This window comes from Carya illinoinensis, chromosome 5 (genome assembly GCF_018687715.1).
Source record: "Carya illinoinensis cultivar Pawnee chromosome 5, C.illinoinensisPawnee_v1, whole genome shotgun sequence".
Taxonomy (NCBI): domain Eukaryota; kingdom Viridiplantae; phylum Streptophyta; class Magnoliopsida; order Fagales; family Juglandaceae; genus Carya; species Carya illinoinensis.
The window spans coordinates 5,213,278-5,234,589 of NC_056756.1; the positions used below are offsets into that span (position 1 = coordinate 5,213,278).

Genomic DNA, 21,312 nt, shown 5'->3' on the forward strand with positions numbered 1-21,312 from the left:
TTGTCAAGAAAAAAAACAAAAAAGTTAAGTATTTATGAAGTTACGAGCCGTTGGAAGAAAACAAAAAGTGGCCGCAGAAGGCCAATATGCCGAAACCCATTATCAAGATCCACTAACGGGACACTTAGCATTTCTCCTTCACTTAGATTATTCGTCAAGTTAATTTAGTATTATTTTTTCCCTTTTCTGACCAGACTTTCTTTCCTTTTAAAAATGCAAACCAATCCCAAGCATATATATGAATGTATGTATAATGTATCTTCCACAAATGGTTTAACACTTTTTGTGATTTGAACGAACAGTTGATACATATGATAAAAATCTTTTGATATATTAAAAATATTAAAGAGCTCTTATGTACTGAAGATAAGATCATCGTTCTGGACTAATTCCCATCTCCTTTGATCAATGGACAATAAATTAGTACAACTTTATTTTAATTTCCAAACAAATCTCAACATATATTATCCTTAAGACAATATTTATACAGCAACCCCATTTTATAACCAACCGTCAACACATTTAATACAACGAACTTAATTACTTTCCGACCAAATGTCTAGCTACTAATTAAAAAATATCAACAATAGTACAGTACATATTAGGAATTGACTACAACAATGATGTCACTTAAAAGACTTAAAATTTAAATCCAGTACCATAAATTTTTTCTTCAATAATATGGTCCAATCTCTTTGTCATATGAGGTGTGAAGTAATTCACCCAATCTCCACTATTGCCTTGGCGAAAAAATGATGCATGGTCTATGCCTTGGCGAAATAATGTTGTTTCATGATTTGGGATACAAAACCTTCCGTTTTTATTCACTTCCAAGTTACTCAAGTTATCAAAACTACACAATTTTAAAATATCATTCACAGTACCTTTTGCCTCTTCTTCTAGAGAGAATGGACAATCCAAGAACTCAGCTATTCTTCTCAAATGGATGGTTGGTTGCTCTTTCATTTCTTCATACTTCAAGAAAATCATCTTTCGGGCTGGTTTTTCGATGCTTTCCTTCCAACAACTCAAAACATGATCCCAATAAGGGCCAAATGAACTCATTCCCCTACAAAACTTGTCAAAAGCTTCTTCAAGCGAGACGGTGGTTGAATGCACCCTATTCAGGAAGTGCCAAAGTGACACAAAAGTGTCTTTAGGGTTTCTATATACATACACAATCTTACATGTTGAGTTTTTCACAGATGTTGGTAACAAAGTGTAAGGCATATGAGTTGAAAGGAGTCTTGGAGAGGCAGGATTGAGATCTTTAACCTTTTTTTTTTTGTACATATCTACTTCCAACATCGGAACAAGAGCATGAGGGAGGTTTGTGAGTAGAGGATGTTCTTGAAGGTTTGGGTAGTGCATCCGGTTCACTAAGGCGAATAAGATGGCCTTAAACCAGGTAGTACCAACTTTGGGAGCAGTCATCAATAAGATATCAGTGTCATGAGCTTGAAATTGTTTTTGTGATGCCATAACTCCTTCCAATGACCAAGTTGGGATCCAAAATCCATGGTACTCACTTAGTTGGCCTTTCTCTATGTCGACGTCTTTGCATTCTTGACTTGGTCCATCTTCTTCCAGGTGCTCAAGATCAATAGTAGAAGAAGGTGATTGAAGTGTAGACATAATTTTAAGAGAAATGATAATACTATTGGGTCTCACTTTGTTTTATTGCTATATATATAGAGAAAATGAACTACCAAGGCATGCCCAAATTACCAAAAAAAGAAATAAAAAAGGCAACGTGGCATTATATTTATCAGGGGCAATGGAGACATTTTCTTGGTATTTTTCTAATTTTATTGCTATGATATATTTGGATGAAGACAATGATCGGGATTTTGATATTTGCTCCTAGCTTCTCTTGTATTTATCTTGACTAATACGTGGACCATCTCAATTTCTGTATCAATAAAAATTTGTTTAATTTATAAAAACAATGTGATTAGGTACACAGATTTGGTAGATTAGGTACACAGATTTGATTCTTGCCGGATTGTTCGTACCTAATCACAAACAATGTGATTCACGCATTAATCAACCAATCATGAATCACAATTAATTGGGCACAATTGACAGCTAATGAGTCCAAGGGAATGACTCTTTTGTGCGGCATTGTTAAATGTTCACTGACTACACCAATCAATCCAATTAACAACAAACTTTCTTTGACCAATCTCAAATGTGAACGAGAAACGATAGATCTATCGATGCACATATTTTATATTGATTTTTTAAATTGTTTTTATTTAATGATTAAGAAAATATTTTTTTAATGATTTTATGATTTTGTTTTTAAAAAATGTTTAAAAGGGTTTAAAAAATGATTGAGGAAAATAAGAAGGAAAAAAAAGTGAAGAAACAATCTACGCTATTGGTATCCATTCACTATTGAATTTTCCGTAGATTAGCATCACTCAATGTGAAATGTGTGTCTATATATATATATAAATATATATGTGTATAAAGATTTTAAAAAGTTTGAAAGTTTGATTTAAAGGACACATTAATCATGCGAAAGGACTATTAGTTCACGCTTGAAAACCACAACAATGAGGAGCACATCTCAAGAAAAGCATCCTTCGAGGCTTTTTAAGCTTTCGTTCCAACAACTCAAAATATGATCCAAATAGGGTCTCATATATAACAACTACCCAACAAAACTTATCACACAAATGACCAAACGAGAAGACATGCTATTAGGGAATAAAACAAAAGCTCATATTGAGAGAGAACTCGGGAGAGAGAGATGGCAATGAGAGAGAGGATTTTCTCCCATTTATTAATTTTCAATTAGATCATGTTATGATCTAACTTCAATAATTTCAAATCCTCATAATTTTTTTAATTTCTCCTCTGTGGTAATGAATCTCATCTCGGCCCCTCTCTCTCTCATACATGGAATGATAACATTTCACACGTGTCCACTAATCAATGTCTGACACGAAACCACAAATTAATTATTAAATAAAAATTGTTATCTGTAATTGCAACAATATTCCTTAGCTTCCAAAGGTTCATGACGAACTTTCACATGATCGACTTTATTTAGTTTTTCCGAAAATAGCATTGGGCTTTGAAGTTCAGTTCTATCAGCTTACGATACTCACTTTAGCCGAAAACATGTTACAAGACCAAAGATCTACGTGGCAAATCAATTACGAGAATTATAAAAGTAAGTTCATATATCGATGTTGCAAGATCATATAATAGGTTAAATCATAAATATTTCCATTCATTACATTTATAATTTTTTGTAATTATCTTTACAAATCTAGCCCTTCTTTGCTAACAATGGTTGTCAAGTAGAGCATATTTAAACCTTAATTTACTTTCTTATTCTAACGTACAAGCGTCCATCTGTTATAAAAATATATATATATATATATATACACATATAACATTTTTCACAGACTTTTACACAATCCTATTTTAAATTAAACATATTTTATAAGATAAATTATAAAAATACTATTGTTTTATAAAAATAATATTGTCCCAAAGCCACCAAAAAAAAGTTTAATGATGTAAAATCATTACTTGTCTAAAATGTTTAAACTACAGAGAATGTGTAGATTTTATTATTTATTTTATATCTTAATATTCTCGCCCATGTATGGGCCAGAGACTCCCCTAAATGATGGCCCAATAAATGAAATATTTAATTAAATAGAGTAGAGAGAACTCGGGAGGGAGAGACCCGTCAATGAGAGAGAAGATTTGTATTGTGTGTGGTCTAAAATTGAACAAGACAAAGCAAGTCAGAAGGACAACGTAGGGAAACAAACAAGAAATTCAAACATTGTGAAGATAACAAATAATATTATGTGAAGTAGTTGCCTCTTTTCCCCATTTGGTGTGGTTTCATACGAACAGGAGGCCAATAATTGAGTCACTTTTTGCAAACCATCCTGATCGTCCATCAAATTTGGTTAGTAGATTTGAGAAAAATAAATAGAAGATAGGGTAAGAGAGACCTAAAGCGTTAGTGAGACTAGTTGGGATGGAAACATCGATATCACAAAAAGTTTGGTTTAATATGATCCAATAAATTAAATTATTAGAATTTTAATTTTGATATTTTTATTATTTGGATTATAATTTTGGACTTATAGTTAGTCTTATCATTTTTATAAATATTATGATTTTAATATTTATATAAAATTATACTAAATTTAATCAGGTCAAACGGGTTAATTTAGAGCCTATTCAACTCATTTACATAAACAGTTTGAAACAAGTCGTATTGTGTCATATTAACCTACTTTATAATATTCACTAATAGGTCAAAACGGTTTAACACGACACGACCTGTTATGTTAATGGGTCGTGTTAGGGTTTGAGATTTTGACACGATAAGATTAACGGGTTGGGTTATGGTTGAGCTATATAGTATAATATATATACTTTGACAAAATACAAACATGACCCATTAACACGATTTGACACCCCTAATGGGCTTGATACTTCACGTCAATTCATCCACTTTTCTAACCAACAATTCCACTGTTAAACTCAAAAATATACTTCATTGTCCTGTTATTTCAACCAATTTACTCTCTATAAATCATTTTTGTAGAGATAATCATTGTTGGTTTAAGCTAACAGATAAAAACTTTGTTGTGAAGGACAAAATCATAGGGAAGATTTTGCTACTGGGGCCTAGTGAGGATGGACTCTATCCTATGAAGCTGAAACAATTAGACATAAAAAAGACAAGATCACCAATGGCTATGACTGGAATCAAGACCACCACTTCCATTTGGCACAATTGATTGGGTCACCCTCATCATTCTGTGCTGCAACATTTAATCAAAAACCAGCTGCTCCCAGTGTCTAAAATTGAATCTAGTCAGTCCATTTGTATCTCATGTCAGCTAGGAAAGAATAAACAACTTCCCTTTTGGTCCTCGAGTCATGTAACTACTGCCCCTTTACAGATTGTCCATAGTGATATTTGGACTTCTCCTATTTTATCAATAAATGACAGTAAATATTATGAAATAATAGTGGATGATTTCACTCTTTATTCTTGGCTGATTCCTCTCAAACACAAATTAAAATTCTTCTCTCATTTTGTTTAATTTAAATGCATAATTGAAAATCAACTCTCCACCAAAATCAAACAATTTCAAAGTGGTGGAGGTGGAGGGTACACTTCTCAATTGTTCACAAAATATCTTGCTGACAATGGGATTCATCATAGAGTCACTTGCGCTCATACATCCCAACAAAATAGGGTGGCTGAGCGCAAGCACAGACATATTCTTTAAATAGGTCTTGCATTGTTAGCCCAATCAAATTTACCTTCCAAATATTGGCTTGATGCCTTTCAAACTGCTGCTTTTCTAATCAACAGATTGCCTACACCTGTACTTCAGTATGCTACTCCCTACATCAAACTCTACCAATAAGAACTTGACTATACCTTCTTAAGGGTTTTACTCAGCACCTTGTTGTCAGAGAGCAAATTGTCCAAATTTGATGGAGATCCTTTACCAAATCCAACTCTCTACAGACATATAGTTGGAGCATTACAATATTTTACTCTCACTAGGCCTTATATTTCTTACTTAGTGAATCAGCTATGTCAATTTCTGGCTTCTCCTACTACAACTCATTTCAAGGCAGCAAAAAGAGTACTGCGATATTTGAAAGGGACTCCAAACTATGGCTTATACTTTACAGCAGGTCCTATACAGCTTCAAGCCTACTGTGACTCTGATTGGGCAAGTGATCCTATTGATCGTAGGTCTACCAGTGGCTATGGGATATTTCTTGGTCCTAACTTAATCTCCTGGCAGGCTAAGAAGCAACCTATTGTATAGCCACTGGTAAAAAAGAATACTAACCATTTGCAAGATGACCTTCCCACTTGAAATACAAAACTATCTTATAATATTTCAACTTGATATAAGGATTAAGTTCTACCTTAAGGACATGCATGAATCATTGATGCAAACTGACATGTAATGAAGCTAGTCCTTACTCAGTTTTTTGTATTTTACAGATTACAGTAACCCTTTTTCATACAAAAGTTTTACAAAAACAATAATTTTTCAAAAACAAACAAATTACAGCAACCCTTTTTCAAAAACAAACAAGTTTTATAGTTTTAAGTGGAATAGCATTTAGAGTATGGCATGCCACATCACAAATTACAGCAACCCTTTTTTAAACACAAACTTTGAAGTTAAACTGGGTAAATTGCTTCCTTTATGCCCATTACAGTTTGTACAATAATGAAGTTACAAATGAAAAAGGACCCACAACTTAGAATTAATTAGGAGACCCATGGCGTGAGTCCATAGAGAAAAACTCGTTGGCAAGAGAGTCCATAGGTTTTGGAAACTTACCCAAATTTTGCAGAAGGTTTTTGTTCCTCTCTTTCGGTATATTCAACATCTCACAAATTCGTTCACATGAATTATGTTAAAAATAACCACTTACAGCAACAATTAAAGCAAACCCAAATCAAAATAAAACTCAATTTATTTTAAATTGATCAGAGAAGAGATTGCACGAACTATCTATAAAGGAAATAAAATAAAAGTATAAAGTTTAGGTTTCACCTTTTGAATCTTTAGGACTAAGCCTAGAAAAGTTTTTCAGTCGTCAGTGTGTAATCCCGATCGTTGGAACAAAGACTATTCAAAATAGGTATATGATTGCAGTAGGATGGAGCATAATACCCAGCTACATTCAAAAATCTCGATTGGAAACCCTAAAGACGCCGATTGAAAATAAATTGGCTACTTCTCTTGCAAAGGGAGAGAAAGAGAGAATGAAGAGAAGAGCTAGAGAGAGAGAGAGAGAGAGAGAGAGAGAGAGAGAGAGAGAGAGAGAGAGAGAGAGAGAGAGAGAGAGAGAGAGAGAGAGAGAGAGAGAGAGAGAGAGAGAGAGAGAGAGAGTCACAAGCCAGGGGAGGTGGTGACGGTGCGGCTGTGGGAAGGGGTGACAGTGGGCACAACATGAGGGAGAGAGAGAGACTACAAAAATGAAAGACGTAATCAGGATTGGGAAGAAGAAATAAAAGTCTAATTTTGAAATCGTGACTTTTTAAGACTCTAATATGTATTTGCGGCTAATGTTTTCATCACTAAAACATATAAGCCATGCTCATGGGGTACAAATTACATAGTTTTTTGGGGCAACTTAATTCCACGGTAAAAAGGCAATCTAATTCATCACAATAACTATTTTCCCACTAGAGTTCCATGTGCTGCCCATGTTTATTATTTAGGAAACAAGTTGGTCACAACAATTATGGTTTAGTACTAGTAATTTATTCTTCATTGGCTACAGTTAGGGCCAAAATGCTTATACGTTTACACATCTTTCTTGTTCTTCCTTTCATTCACCACTTTCTTTTTTAACATTCACTTATGGGTTTTCATTTTTTATCCAAGCAACTAAGTTGGGCCTTTGTTAGCTGGATCTGGGAACTTCTCTGTTGTTTCTTTTCTGATTCAGCCTTAATGAAGTCAGTGGTGGATCAAAATTATTACAGAATATCTTGTAGGGTTTCCAATTTGTTTTTTCTAATATATTCTGTTGCCAGTTTGTTTTACTATATGCTTGAACAAGGCTTGAATCAGTGGAACTCTTTATTAAATTTGGTGAAGTCTAGTATTTAATTTTTTGCACCTGAGTTTTCTTACTTTTTTAAATGGTTCTCCTTCAAGGGGAGGGGTATATAGTGTTGGGCAGGGGAGATGGATGGGAGGGGAGGGGTAGTGCAAGGTATGGGAGATGGGGGAGGGGATGATTGCATGGGAATGGTTGTCGAGGGTTTATGCTTAAGTTGGTTTCAGGCTTGAACATCGTGTCCAAAATTTTTCATCAAACCTTGTAGAATGCCAGATGGCAGCTCCACATATTGTGGGAACACTAAACGGGAGCACTAAGCGTGTTCCATAGTACCACTCCTTATATATTTATATATATAGTTGATGCTGAAATTTGATCATATATATAACACCCTAGGAGGCTGCTGTTATGTATTAAATTATACTAGCTTCCCATGCACGCATGCACGTATATCACCTTCAAGTTTTACTCCAGATCATCCATGAATATTATTATTAGCATATTCTTGAGAGGGCCACTTCTCATAGTTGAGGTTTTTCTTTTATAAACAACCCAACACCCTTTTCCACAGTTGCAGTTTAGGTTGTTTCTTTGCATCTCAACAGTAGAATAAATTTTTCCATGATAATGTTGAAAAATAACATAGGAAAAAATTATTAGTATCTCTTTATAAGATACTAAGATCTTTTTCCTCATTATTGCTTTCATACAAGAATGAGAAATAGTTCCTCCATATTACAAAATATTAATATCATAAAACTTCCTCATTTACCAGCTTTTACATGATATTTGCTTAGACTATATCGACAACTATCCAACTCCGTTATTTTTATCTTATAATGATTTTGACATGAACAAAAGCTGAATGATATAACCGACCGATATAGGTCCATGGAATATCAGGAAGGGGTACATCAATTCATTACATTGGCCCAAGCTCATGCAACAACAAAAGAATATTAGGTGTCCTTGTTGTAACTGTCGTAATAACTTTTTTCACACTATAGACTTGGTGCAAAGACACCTATTCACTATAGGAATTGATGAAAACTATACCAAATGAATTTTCCATGGCGAGGGAGAGACTTGGGATGCTGATGAGTTTGATAATGAAGTGCAAAATGACGACTATGTTGATGACATGGATGAAATGTTAGATGACATCCGGCTTAGATCATTTACAAATGTGGAGCAAGTTGAACAATGTACCAGTGAAGGACCCACCTATGTGGACCCTAGAGCAAAAACTTCTGACCAATTATTGGAAGATGCTAAACGTCTACTTTATCCATGATGTGTTAAGTTCTCAAAGTTATATTTCATTGTGATATTGTTGCATATAAGGACGGTTGGGGGTGGAATGTTAAATAATTTGACATGCTACTAAAGTTGTTGAAAACTTCATTTCCAGATACAATTTTGCCTGAATCATACCGCGAGTCCCGACGGATGGAGCGGGCCCTCGGTTTTGGTTATATAAATATTGATGTATGTTCAAAGGATTGTTTACTATATTGGAAGGGAAATTCTGACAGGCATGATTGTTCCAAATGTAGTATGTCAAGATGGGTAACCCGCACATCTAAACAGAAAAAAAAAATCCCCCACAAAGTACTTCGATATTTTCCATTAACAACAAGATTGAAAAGGTTGTTCATGTCGAAAGATACAGCTATAGTCATGTGGTGGCACAAAGAAGAAGGCATTGACGATTCGAATGTGATGAGACATCCACGTGACTTAGTTGGGTGGAAGGAATTTGATAAAGAGCAAATATCATTTTCTCTAGATGCTCGTAACGTGCGCCTTGGTCTAACCAGTGATGGATTCAACACTTTCAATAATATGACTAAACCTTATAGTCTATTGATTGAGCTGAATTATTGCATTTTTAATGCTTTTGGAACCAATATATATTAATTCTTTCATTACTCTATCATTGGTGTTATATGGAAAAATGAATAAATTAAAGTTGTGATTTTAATTGATTAAAAGCATGAATTTCTGCTCTAATTTTATCAACTATTGATTAATATGGATTATGGTACAATTCGCTCAAGCGGCGGCTTCTGGCCGCTCGAGCAAAGTCAGGCAGATTCAAGTGCTCGACTTCTGCTCGACAGTGGGCTCGAGCGAGTTGCGGGAAAAGAGATCGCTCGAGCGGAGGCATTTGACCACTCGAGTGAATTCAGGCAGAGTCGAACGCTCGATGTTCGCTCGACACTCCGCTCGAGCGAATATTGCATTTTTACAGATCAGGGTTTATTCCGCTGTCAGAGTATATATATGTTTTTTTACATCTTAGGACAAACCTTTGGCTGGAAAACTCAGTTTTGAGTAGAGAAACACTTAGAATTCATTATTTTTCCATTGATTTTCATTCAGATTCGGAGAGGAGGATTTATACAACCGATCATTCACGCAGCTACACAATTTCCACTAGATCATTCACTCACACTGCAGCAGATTGAAGAACTCCTTGAGGGGTCCAATTGCCACTGCAGCTCAGCATCCTCCACCGCTTCGAATCTTCATCTCCATTCAACTGGCTTGATCTTTTCAATTCCCTACTTGCTATTTCATTTCAGTTTTGAGTTTCTGAATTATTTTGGAGAATTTTGATTTAAACGTTTGAGTAATTTATTTGTTATTCATTTAATTCATGTTATTTATTTTTATCATTTCGTTAAGCTTTCATTTTAATAGTGATTACAATTACGGTGGTTTAATTTGAGAATTTGTGTTTTGAATATGAACCCTAGAACATTGATTTTGGGGCTTTTCAATTTTCAGTGCATGTTTTGTCAATTACTTCCTAATTTAGTTTAATTCTTAATTTAGTTTTATTAATTTTTGAGTTTAATCTATTAGTCCTTTACATTCCAATCTGACAATCAAAATCTAAAAACATGAATCTAGTCCATGACTAGTGTCCTCTCCCATCCTTTGCACATACCATCATTTTATTTTCTCTTTGTGAAGTTTTTCACCTTTTTCAACGAGTTTGATTTTTAAGTAAACTTTCCCTGAGGAGACGATTTAGGAATTTATTCCTAATTATTGCACGACATCCTCCTGCACTTGGGATAGCTTTAGTGCTACTCATTTTTGAGTGAGTTAAGTTTTTGGCGCCGTTGCTAGGGAAAGTATTTTAGCTTAAATTTAAACTCGTTATTTTTTGTTATGCTCTTTAAACTGATGTTTCTTGTCATGGGTGAGGGACAGTTCAAATAGGTTGCTTAGAGTCACATCGAGTGTTGAGAGTAGTATATACAGTTTGGAGATAGATAGCTCTTTTGTCTTTTCTGTTAGTGAGTCAGGTGAGGAAATTGAAATTAAACCATAAAACATGGCTGCACCTGCACCACGCACTCTTAAGGATTATTTGCAACCCACTCGCACCATTACACATTCATGCATTGTTTTACCTGAAAATTCATCTAATTTCTGTATTAAGCATGGCATGATGTCAGTGATACCTCAGTTCCACGGAATGGATTCTGAGAGTCCTTACCAGCACTTGACAGATTTTGAGTTGGCTTGCACTACTTTTATCATTAGGGCTGTTACTGATGAATTCATTAGACTTCGTTTATTTCATTTCTCTTTAAAGGATAAAGCGAAAATTTGATTTAATTCTTTGAGGCCTAATTCTATTTCTAGTTGGTCTGATATGCAGCGTGAATTCTTACAAAATTTTTTTCCTTTTTAGAGAACTCAGTTTTTGCAAGAGCAAATCAGCCAGTTCAATCAGAGACCTGATGAGACCTTTCAGGCCAGTTGGAAAAAATTTAAAGATTTGGTGAACATTTGTCCACATCATGGTTTTGAATCTTGGAGGTTGGTGAGCTATTTTTACACTGGTCTCACTCCAGAATGCAAGCAGTTTGTTCAGACAGTGTGCAATGGGGAGTTTTTCAGCAAGAAACCTGATGAAGCACTATCATTTTTTGACTACCTTGCTGAGAGCACACAATAGTGGAAGACTCGTACTGATCAAGTTCCATTAGCAGCACAGCCACTGAGAGCTATTTCTGGAAGGGGTAGATATGAGCTTAAGGAAGACACTGTTGTTCAAGCCCGAATAGCTGCATTGACTAGAAGACTGGAGGTCATGGAAATGAAAAAAGTGAAGGCCGTGAAAGTAGTAGAGGCATGTTCTATATGTGCTGATTCAAACCATAAGACCCAAGACTGCCCGATTATGCCAGTATTTCAATCAGCTAACTGGGTTAATAGAGCACATAATCAGCCTTTCTCCAACACATATAATCTGGGGTGGAGGAATCACCCAAATTTCTCATGGAGAAATGATCAGCCTGTTCGGTCCCCACCACCTCAGCAGCAGCCATTTAATCAGGGTGCTCTTCAGCACTAGTATCTGCCATATCAGAATCCTCAGAGCTATCCTTATGTAGCTCCTCCTGGATTTCAGCCTCATGTAGCTGCACAGAGTTCTCAGCCTTCATCATCTGCAAAGAAGACTCTAGATGACAGTATGGCTCAGATGACCAATACACTTCAGCAATTCATGCAGATTTAGGCCACCACAAATAATCAAAACACTCAGGCCATAAATGAGTTGCGAGGCACTATTAATAAGATGAGCACAACCTTGAGCACCCTAGAGAAAGGAAAATTTCCAACACAGCCTCATCCTAATTCTCAAGTATACAGGCAGCAACAACAGCAAGTGCATAATGTCTCAGGGGATGTTATTGAGACAGCAAAGGCAGTTCTTACTTTGAGAAGTGGGAAGGAAGTTCCCCAACCAGAGATGCCTATAGACACACAGGTAGTTGGTCCTACACCTGAAGATGTAACAGAGACTGATGAAGTTGAGAAAGAATCAGAGGTAGTGAGACCAGAGCTGAAGAAGCCTGTGAGTGCAGATGTTGAGACTAGTAAGGGATACCAACCTGTGGTTCCCTATCCTCAGAGATTGGCGGCTGGCCAAAAGAACAAGTATCACACGGAGATTCAAGAGATTTTCAAGCAAGTGAAGATCAATATTCCACTCTTGGATGCCATACAACAAGTGCCTTCATATGCAAAATTTTTGAAGGACTTGTGCACAGTGAAGAGGAAGCTGAATGTGAAGAAGAAAGCTTTCCTAATGGAGCAAGTTAGTGCATTGATATTGAGCGAAACTCCTCAGAAGTTTGGAGATCCTGACTCTCCCAACATTTCCATTATGATTGGCAAATCACGCATTGGGAGAGCTTTACTTGATTTGGGGAGTAGTGTGAACTTGCTACCGTTCCCAGTATATGAGCAGTTGGGATTGGGTGAGCTGAAAAAGACCTTCATCATGCTACAGCTGGCTGACAGATCAGTTAAGGTACCGAGGGGTATTGTAGAGGACGTGTTGGTCTAGGTGGACAAATACTACTACCCAGTAGATTTGGTGGTTCTTGACATGCAGCAGCTGGTCTCCACTATTTACCAAGCTCCTGTCATTCTAAGAAGACCATTTCTAGCTACATCAAATGCATTGATCAATTACAAAAGTGGAGTTTTGAAGCTTACCTTTGGGAACATGGCACTTGAGTTGAACGTTTTCAATGCTTGCAAGATGCCAGCACATTTTGATGACACAAGTGATTTGAATGCTGTGGAAAGTTTGACACCAACAGATTTTATTTGCTCAACTTCTCCCTTATCTGATGATGATTATATTTTTCAGACACCTGAATTTTTACTTGATGAGAAAATTGATCATATCAATGAAGATGACTTTGATTTTTTTGATTGTTTTGCAGATTATTCATTACCACTTGAAGTACAGTTTGCGGGAGCAAGATGGAAACCCCAGTTCGAAGCTCTACCACCACCAGACATGCTTAAATCTTCAGAGGAAGAAGTTCCCCAGTTGGAGCTGAAACCACTTCCTCAAGATTTAAAGTATGTGTTTCTTGGTCCTCAAGAAGGCACTTTTCCGGTGGTGATTTCCTCAAAGCTAAATCAGAAGGATGAAGCCCAGTTGATTGAAGTATTAAGGAAGCATCGAGGCACAATTGGTTGGACAATAGTTGACATCAAAGGCATTGATGCCGCTATATGTACCCACAGAATCCATCTTGAAGACGATGCTAGACCGGTTCGTGATGCTCAACGTAGGCTCAATCCTACCATGAAGGAAGTTGTGAAAGAGGAGGTGCTTAAGCTACTCATAGTGGGTATCATTTATCCCATCTCAGACAGTAAGTGGTATTTTTTGGCTAAGAAAGATGCAAAACCACGCTTGATTCGCTGGATTCTATTACTTCAAGAGTTCAACATCAACATTAAGGACAAGAAAGGAGTTGAAAACGTGGTAGCTGACCACCTCTCTAGATTGTCATCATCTCTTTTTTCAAATGTCAGCCTTCCTCTTGATGATAGTTTCCCGGATGAGCAGCTGCTTGTGGTTGATAGAGCTCCCTGGTATGCTGACATAGTCAATTATCTGGTGATTGAGCGAATGCCTTTTGAATGGTCCACCCAAGATAAGCGTCGGTTTCTCTCTGAGGTACGACACTTTTATTTTGATGATCCATATCTTTTTAAATATTATTCGGATCAATTGATTCGAAGATGCATTCCTAATGGTGAGTTTTCTTCGGTTTTGAGATTTTGTCATATGGGTGCATGTGGTGGTCATTTTTCAGCAAAGAAAACAGTTTCAAAAATTTTGTAAGGCCGTTTTTACTGGCCTTCCATGTTTAAAGATGCTTATAATTTTTGCAAGGCTTGTGAGCCTTGTCAAAAATTGGGATCCATTAGCAAAAGAGACATGATGCCTCTTTCCCTATTCTGACTTTAGAAATTTTTGATTGTTGGGGAATAGACTTCATGAGACATTTTCTGGTTTCTTTTGGAAACACATATATTCTTTTAGCTGTGGATTATGTTTCAAAATGGGTGGAGGCCATTGCTTGCAAAACAAATGACCATCATGTTGTCCTGAAATTTTTGCAATCTTTTTTTGCTCGTTTTGGCATGCCAAAAGTTATTATAAGTGATGGGGGTTCTCATTTTTGCAACAAACCATTTTCTACACTTGTGAAGAAATATGGTATTACACACAGAGTTTCTACCCCTTATCACCCTCAAACAAATGGGCAAGCTGAATTGGCAAACAGAGAGATAAAAATTATTTTAGAGAAAACCATCAAGCCTAATAGGAAAGATTGGTCGGTTAAACTTCTTGATGCTTTGTGGGCTTATAGGACAGCTTTTAAAACAAATCTAGGGATGTCTCCTTATCGATTAGTTTATGGTAAAACTTGTCATTTACCTGTTGATATTTAGCATCGAGCTCTTTGGGCCATAAAACATGTTAACATGTCACTTGATGAAACTTCAGGGTTGAGAAAATTGCAGATCAATGAATTGGATGAAGCTCGTCGGAATGCTTATGACAACGCTCAGATTGCAAAGGAACGCATGAAAATTCTGCATGATCAGAAAATTCATCTAAAGCATTTCACACTTGGCCAGGAAGTTTTTCTTTACAACTCTCGCTTGCACATTTTTCCTGGAAAGTTGAAATCCTGATGGAGTGGGTCGTACATTGTAAAGATCGTTCATCCTCATGGTGCAGTAGACATTGTCAAATTCGAAGAATGGTAATAGCTTCACTGTCAACGGACAACGTCTAAAGTCATTTCTGAAGGTCTTTGATCCACATGAAGAGATCTTGCTTGTGCAAGACCCTAGGGAAGTGTTTTGAGTTGCTTTTCTTTCTTTACAGTTTTCTTTACTTGCTTTGTTTTTATTTGTTCTTTTGCTTTGATTTTATATTTCATGTTGATTGTGTGTTTTGCTTGCTTAGTTCTGTGCACTTTCTTTTCTTTCGTTCTACTCATTGAGGACTATGTCTCTCACTAGTTGGGGGGTAGCATGTGTGCACAGTTTTAAAAAATAAAAAATAAAATAAATAAATAAGATTTGTAAAATTTGAGCATCTTGGTGGAGTAGTTGAGCGAGATCATTTGTGAAGATTTATTTTCAACCTTAAACATAGAGCATGATTTTTGATGCATCATATTTTGTTGATATGTAGCTTGAAACACCGGGATGTTATGCTTATTGAGATGAAACTTGATAAAATTTTTGTAGAATGAAAGGTAAATTTTGAAGGATATTTTGCACATGCTTACGCTTGTAGTGTTCCTTATTTACCATTCATTGATTGAACACTGGAGAAGTAAACTGCAGGACTACCAAGCCATGCCAGAAAGAAAAAAAAAAGAAAAAAAAGAAAAAAAAAGAGAAAAAAAAAGAAAAGAAAAGAAAAAAGGATTTGAAAAGAAAAGAAGAAAAGAAAAAAAAAAGAGAGAGAGAGAAAATGAATAAAGGCAACTTAGTGAACTTTCCTAAGTAAAAAGGGCTAGAAACAGTTACCCAAGATTTTGGGGGTTGAGTGTCCAACCTTTAAAAACAGAGCTGGTGTGAAAACTGCTAGACCCTTGGGCTTTGAGGTAGTTAGAATCAGGAATGATTAATCTTAAGGTTGAAAAATCCTATGGCAAATCATGGCTAGTAATGAGGAACACACAACCGGTCTATCTCCACACACACATTTGAGTTCTGAGACATTTACCTTAATTCTATGTGAAAGATTGTTGAGATAGTCTTGGTGGGTATAACCTTTGGGGGTTGAGTAGTAACGTGTCACTTTTGTGAGAATTCAGAATTGTGTTTGATTGTTTTTGTTTGAATTTCGATCTTTATGCAATATTCATCTCAATTAATGTTCACTATTTTGCTCAAGAATTAGCAAAATGCTAGTTGGGGGGTGTGATTGAGCTGAATTATTGCATTTTTAATGCTTTTGGAACCAATATATATTAATTCTTTCATTACTTTATCATTGGTTTTATATGGAAAAATGAATAAATTAAAGTTGTGATTTTAATTGATTAAAAGCATGAATTTCTGTTCTAATTTTATCAACTGTTGATTAATATGGATTATGGTACAATTCGCTCGAGCGGCCAGAAGCCGCCGCTCGAGCGAAGTCAGGCAGATTCAAGCGCTCGACTTCTGCTCGACAGTGGGCTCAAGCGAGTTGCGGGAAAAGAGATCGCTCGAGCGGAGGCTTCTGGCCCCTCGAGCGAAGTCAGGCAGATTCAAGTGCTCGACTTCTGCTCGACAGCGGGCTCGAGCGAGTTGTGGGAAAAGAGATCGCTCGAGCGGAGGTATTTGGCCGCTCGAGCGAATTCAGGCAGAGTCGAACGCTCGATGTTCGCTCGACACTCCGCTCGAGCGAATATCGCATTTTTACATATCAGGGTTTATTCCGCCGTCAGAGTATATATATGTTTTTTTACATCTTAGGACGGCCCTTTGGTTGGAAAACTCGGTTTTGAGTAGAGAAACACTTAGAATTCATTATTTTTCCATTGATTTTCATTCAGATTCGGAGAGGAGGATTCATACAATCGATCATTCACACAGCTACACAATTTCCACTGGATCATTCACTCACACTGTAGCAGATTGAAGAACTCCTTGAGGGGTCCAATTGCCACTGTAGCTCAGCCTCCTCCACCGCTTCGAATCTTCATCTCCATTCAATTGGCTTGATCTTTTCAATTCCCTACTTGCTATTTCATTTCAGTTTTGAGTTTCTGAATTATTTTGGAGAATTTTGATTTAGACGTTTGAGTAATTTATTTGTTATTCATTTAATTTATGTTATTTATTTTTATCATTTCATTAAGCTTTCATTTTAATAGTGATTACAATTACGGTGGTTTAATTTGAGAATTTGTGTTTTGAATACAATGATGAACCCTAGAACATTGATTTTGGGGCTTTTCAATTTTCAGTGCATGTTTTGTCAATTACTTCCTAATTTAGTTTAATTCTTAATTTAGTTTTATTAATTTCTGAGTTTAATCTATTAGTCCTTTACATTCCAATCCGACAATCAAAATCTAAAAACATGAATCTAGTCCATGACTAGTGTCCTCTCCCATCCTTTGCACATACCATCATTTTATTTTCTCTTTGTGAAGTTTTTCACCTTTTTCAACAAGTTTGATTTTTAAGTAAATTTTCTCTAAGGAGACGATTTAGGAATTTATTCCTAATTATTGCATGACATCCTCCTGCATTTGGGATAGCTTTAGTGCTACTCATTTTTGAGTGAGTCATCTATGGCCAGTAATATTTGTACCTTACAACCTGTCGCCATGGTTGTGTATGAAAGACCAGTTCTTCATGTTTTCTCTTTTAATTCTTGGACCAAAGGCACCAGGCAATGATATCGATGTGTATTTACGGCCTCTTATTGATGAATTGAATGACTTGTGGAAAACTGGTGTTGATGTTGTGAAAAATGATGACAATAAAGTGAAAGTAAATATGGAACGAGAAAAACAATCACACACGACACAAGATTTACGTGGTTCGGCAAATTGCCTACGTCCACGGGAGCTGTAGAGGATTTTATTATTGAGAAATATCACACTACAATGATGGATCAATCACTATACATGCACAGTGTTTCTACAGTACGGTCATATGATATAATAATCATATATATAGTCAAACAACGGAAAAAACCCTAGAGCCGTGTAAAATGCATGTTTGCTCGAGGGGCGTGTCAAGCGCATGTCAAGAGAACTTTCTTCCTGCATCCGCTCGAGCTCACTGTCAAACTGACATCGAGCGTTCGAATCCGCCTGACTTCACTCAAGCTGCCAATGCCTCCACTCGAACGGTGTGGACCAAACTCCACAGTACTCAACAATTCTCCCACTTGGAGACTGGTACACTCACTATATCGTCATTTTTCTCAAACATGATATCCTCCACCTCTGCAACTCACTGCACCTGTCTTCATGCAAGAAGACCAACTGAAGTTGCGTACAACTTTAGTTTCTCAAGTGTAACACCCTTTGTCAACATATCAACAGGGTTCTTGCTTCCATAAATCTTCTCAAGTAACAACTGTCTATTCTCTAACAATGATTGTATGAAGTGATACATGCTCTGAATGTGCTTGGTCCTAGAATGAAATGCTGGATTCTTGGCAAGGAATATGGCACTCTGACTATCACTGTAGAGAGTGCCTTTCTGATTCTTTTTACCTAATTCCTCCAAGAAGCCCTGTAGCCATATCATCTCCTTTGCAGCCTCTGATACTGCAATATACTCAACTTCTGTAGTAGACAAAGAAACTGTTTTCTGTAGATTAGAACCCCATGACACTGCAGTACTACCAAGTGTATAAACAAAGCCCGTGGTACTCTTTCTGCTATCAATATCTCCAGCTAGATCAGCATCAACATAGCCTTGCACCTCCAATCTCTCTCCAGAGAAACACAAATAGGTTTCTAAGGAGCCCTTTAGGTACCTCAAAATCCATTTCACTGCTTTTCAATGTTGCTTTCCTGGGTTACTCATGTATCTATTCACGACTCCCACTGCATGGGCAATATTCGGTCTTGTGCAAACCATAGCATACATAAGTGAACCAATAGCTGAGGCATAAGAAACCTTACTCATGTAATCTTGTTCTTTCTCTGACTCAGGTGACTGATTTTTGCTGAGTCTGAAGTGACTGCCTAAGGGTGTGCCAACTGGTTTGGCCTTGTCCATATTGAACCTGCTAAGTACCCTTTTCACATACTCAGCCTATGAGAGTCTCAACGTACCTCTGATTCTATCTCTAACAATTCTCATGCCAAGGATTTGCTTTGCAGCTCCCAAATCCTTTATTGCAAAGTGCTCTGACATCTGCTTCTTCATATTATTAATCTCATCAATACTAGCCTCTGCAATAAGCTTGTCATCCACATACAATAGCAGAATAATATAAGAATTGTCAAAGTGCCTGACATAGCAACAATGATATGCCTAACATCTAATGTACTCTGCACTGTGCATGAAGTTATCAAATTTCTTGTACCACTATCTAGGAGCTTGCTTCAGGCCATACAAGCTCTTCCTCAGTTTGCAAACTGAACCTTCCTTTTCCTGTACTACAAACCCCTCAGGCTGGTGCATGTAGATGTCTTCTTCAAGGTCTCCATGAAGAAAAGTTGTCTTCACATCTAACTGCTCAAAAAATAAATCTTCAGTAGCAACCACAGCTAGTACCATCCTGATGGTTGTGATCTTTACCACAGGAGAAAAGATCTTAGAGTAATCAATACCCTGCTTCTGCTAAAAGCCTTTTACAACAAGTCTGGCCTTGTACCTTTTATTGCCATCATACTCAATTTTCACCCGGTACACCTACTTGTTATGTAATGCCTTCTTCCTTGATGGAAGTTCTGTCAACTCCCATGTCTAATTCCCTAACAGGGAATCCAACTCATCTTTCATGGCCAGCTCCCACTTGCTAGAATTTTCATCTTACAAAGTTTCTTTGCAACTCTGCAGTTCTCCACCATCTGTCAACAGAATGTAATTCAAAGTAGGTGAGAAATGCTGTGGAGGACGTATAGTCCTAACTGACCCGTGAACTGCAACTCTAGGAGTGGATGGTTCTCAAATTGCCTGCAGAATAATAGGAATGGGTGCACTGGACCCACTCTCCCCGTCACTCACATCTCTAAACTGCACTGTAACCTCTGGTAGGTCATCCAATCTTATAAATTCGGACTCCTGAGGAGCTACTACAGAAGTTGTGCTAGACTTATCCTTGTATATAATTTTCTCATTGAAAATCACATTCCTGCTTCTTATGATCTTCCGACCCTAATCATCTCAGAAATGATAGACAAATGCATCATCTCCATAGCCAATGAAATAACATTTCTTTGACTTAGCCTCAAGTTTACTACGAGCATCAGGATCAATAAGCACATAAGAAAGACAACTAAAAGTTTTAAGGTGAGAAAATTTGACCTCTTTCCCGCTCCAAACCTCCTCAGGCAGTCCACAATCCAGTGGAACTGATGGCCCTCTATTTTTCAAGTAAACGGTAGTGCTGACTGCATCTGCCCAGAAAGTGGGTGGTAGTCCAGCATGCAACCTCATGCTTCTAACACGCTCATTAATGGTTCTGTTCATATGCTCAACAACTCTAGTTTGCTCTGGTATCCCAGGAATGGTCTTCTCCATTCTGATACCCAGAGTTGCATAATACTCCTTGAACCCACCATCGACATACTCACCACCATTGTCAGACCTCAAACATTTCAGTTTCAAGCCTGTCTTTGTCTCAACCATGGCTTTCCAAATTTTGAACACATTAAATACATCAAATTTATGCTTCAAAAAATAAACCCATATCTTTCTACTATGGTCATCAATGAACATGACATAGTAGCGAGAACCTCCAAGAGATGCCACAGGGGAAAGAACCCACACATCTGTGTGCACAAGATCCAGTCTTCCTGTCTTAGGCGTCCTGCCACTTTTTAAGAAGCCGACCTTCTTTTGTTTCCCCATAACACAACTCTCACACATACTAAGATCAAATGACTTCAGTTCTGGTAGCTTGCCTCTAGACAGATGTTCTTTCATATCCTTCTGACTCATATGGCCAAGCCTGCAATGCCACAAATCTGCTGTGCTCTCTGCAACGGTAGTAGCAATAGTGTCAATCAAACTAGTAGTCATATATAGTGTACCAGTTTCTTACCCCGAGCCAGTACCAATGCCTCTTTTGTGACCTTCCAGGTACTATTTGAGAACACCACTGAATGACCACATTCATCGAGCTGCCCAACAGAAATGAGGTTCTTCTTCAACTCAGGAATGTGCCTG

The 21,312-nt window shown here is 37.0% G+C and overlaps 1 protein-coding gene across 1 annotated transcript; it reads right to left on the reverse strand.

Annotated features, from left to right (window-relative positions):
- Positions 1–411: 411 nt before the first annotated feature.
- On the reverse strand, positions 412–1,645 carry LOC122311428 (cytosolic sulfotransferase 5-like). The gene has a single exon (XM_043125981.1). It carries the CDS (start codon positions 1,633–1,635, stop codon positions 640–642), a length of 996 nt encoding a protein of 331 aa, XP_042981915.1. The 5' UTR covers positions 1,636–1,645; the 3' UTR covers positions 412–639.
- Positions 1,646–21,312: the final 19,667 nt, after the last annotated feature.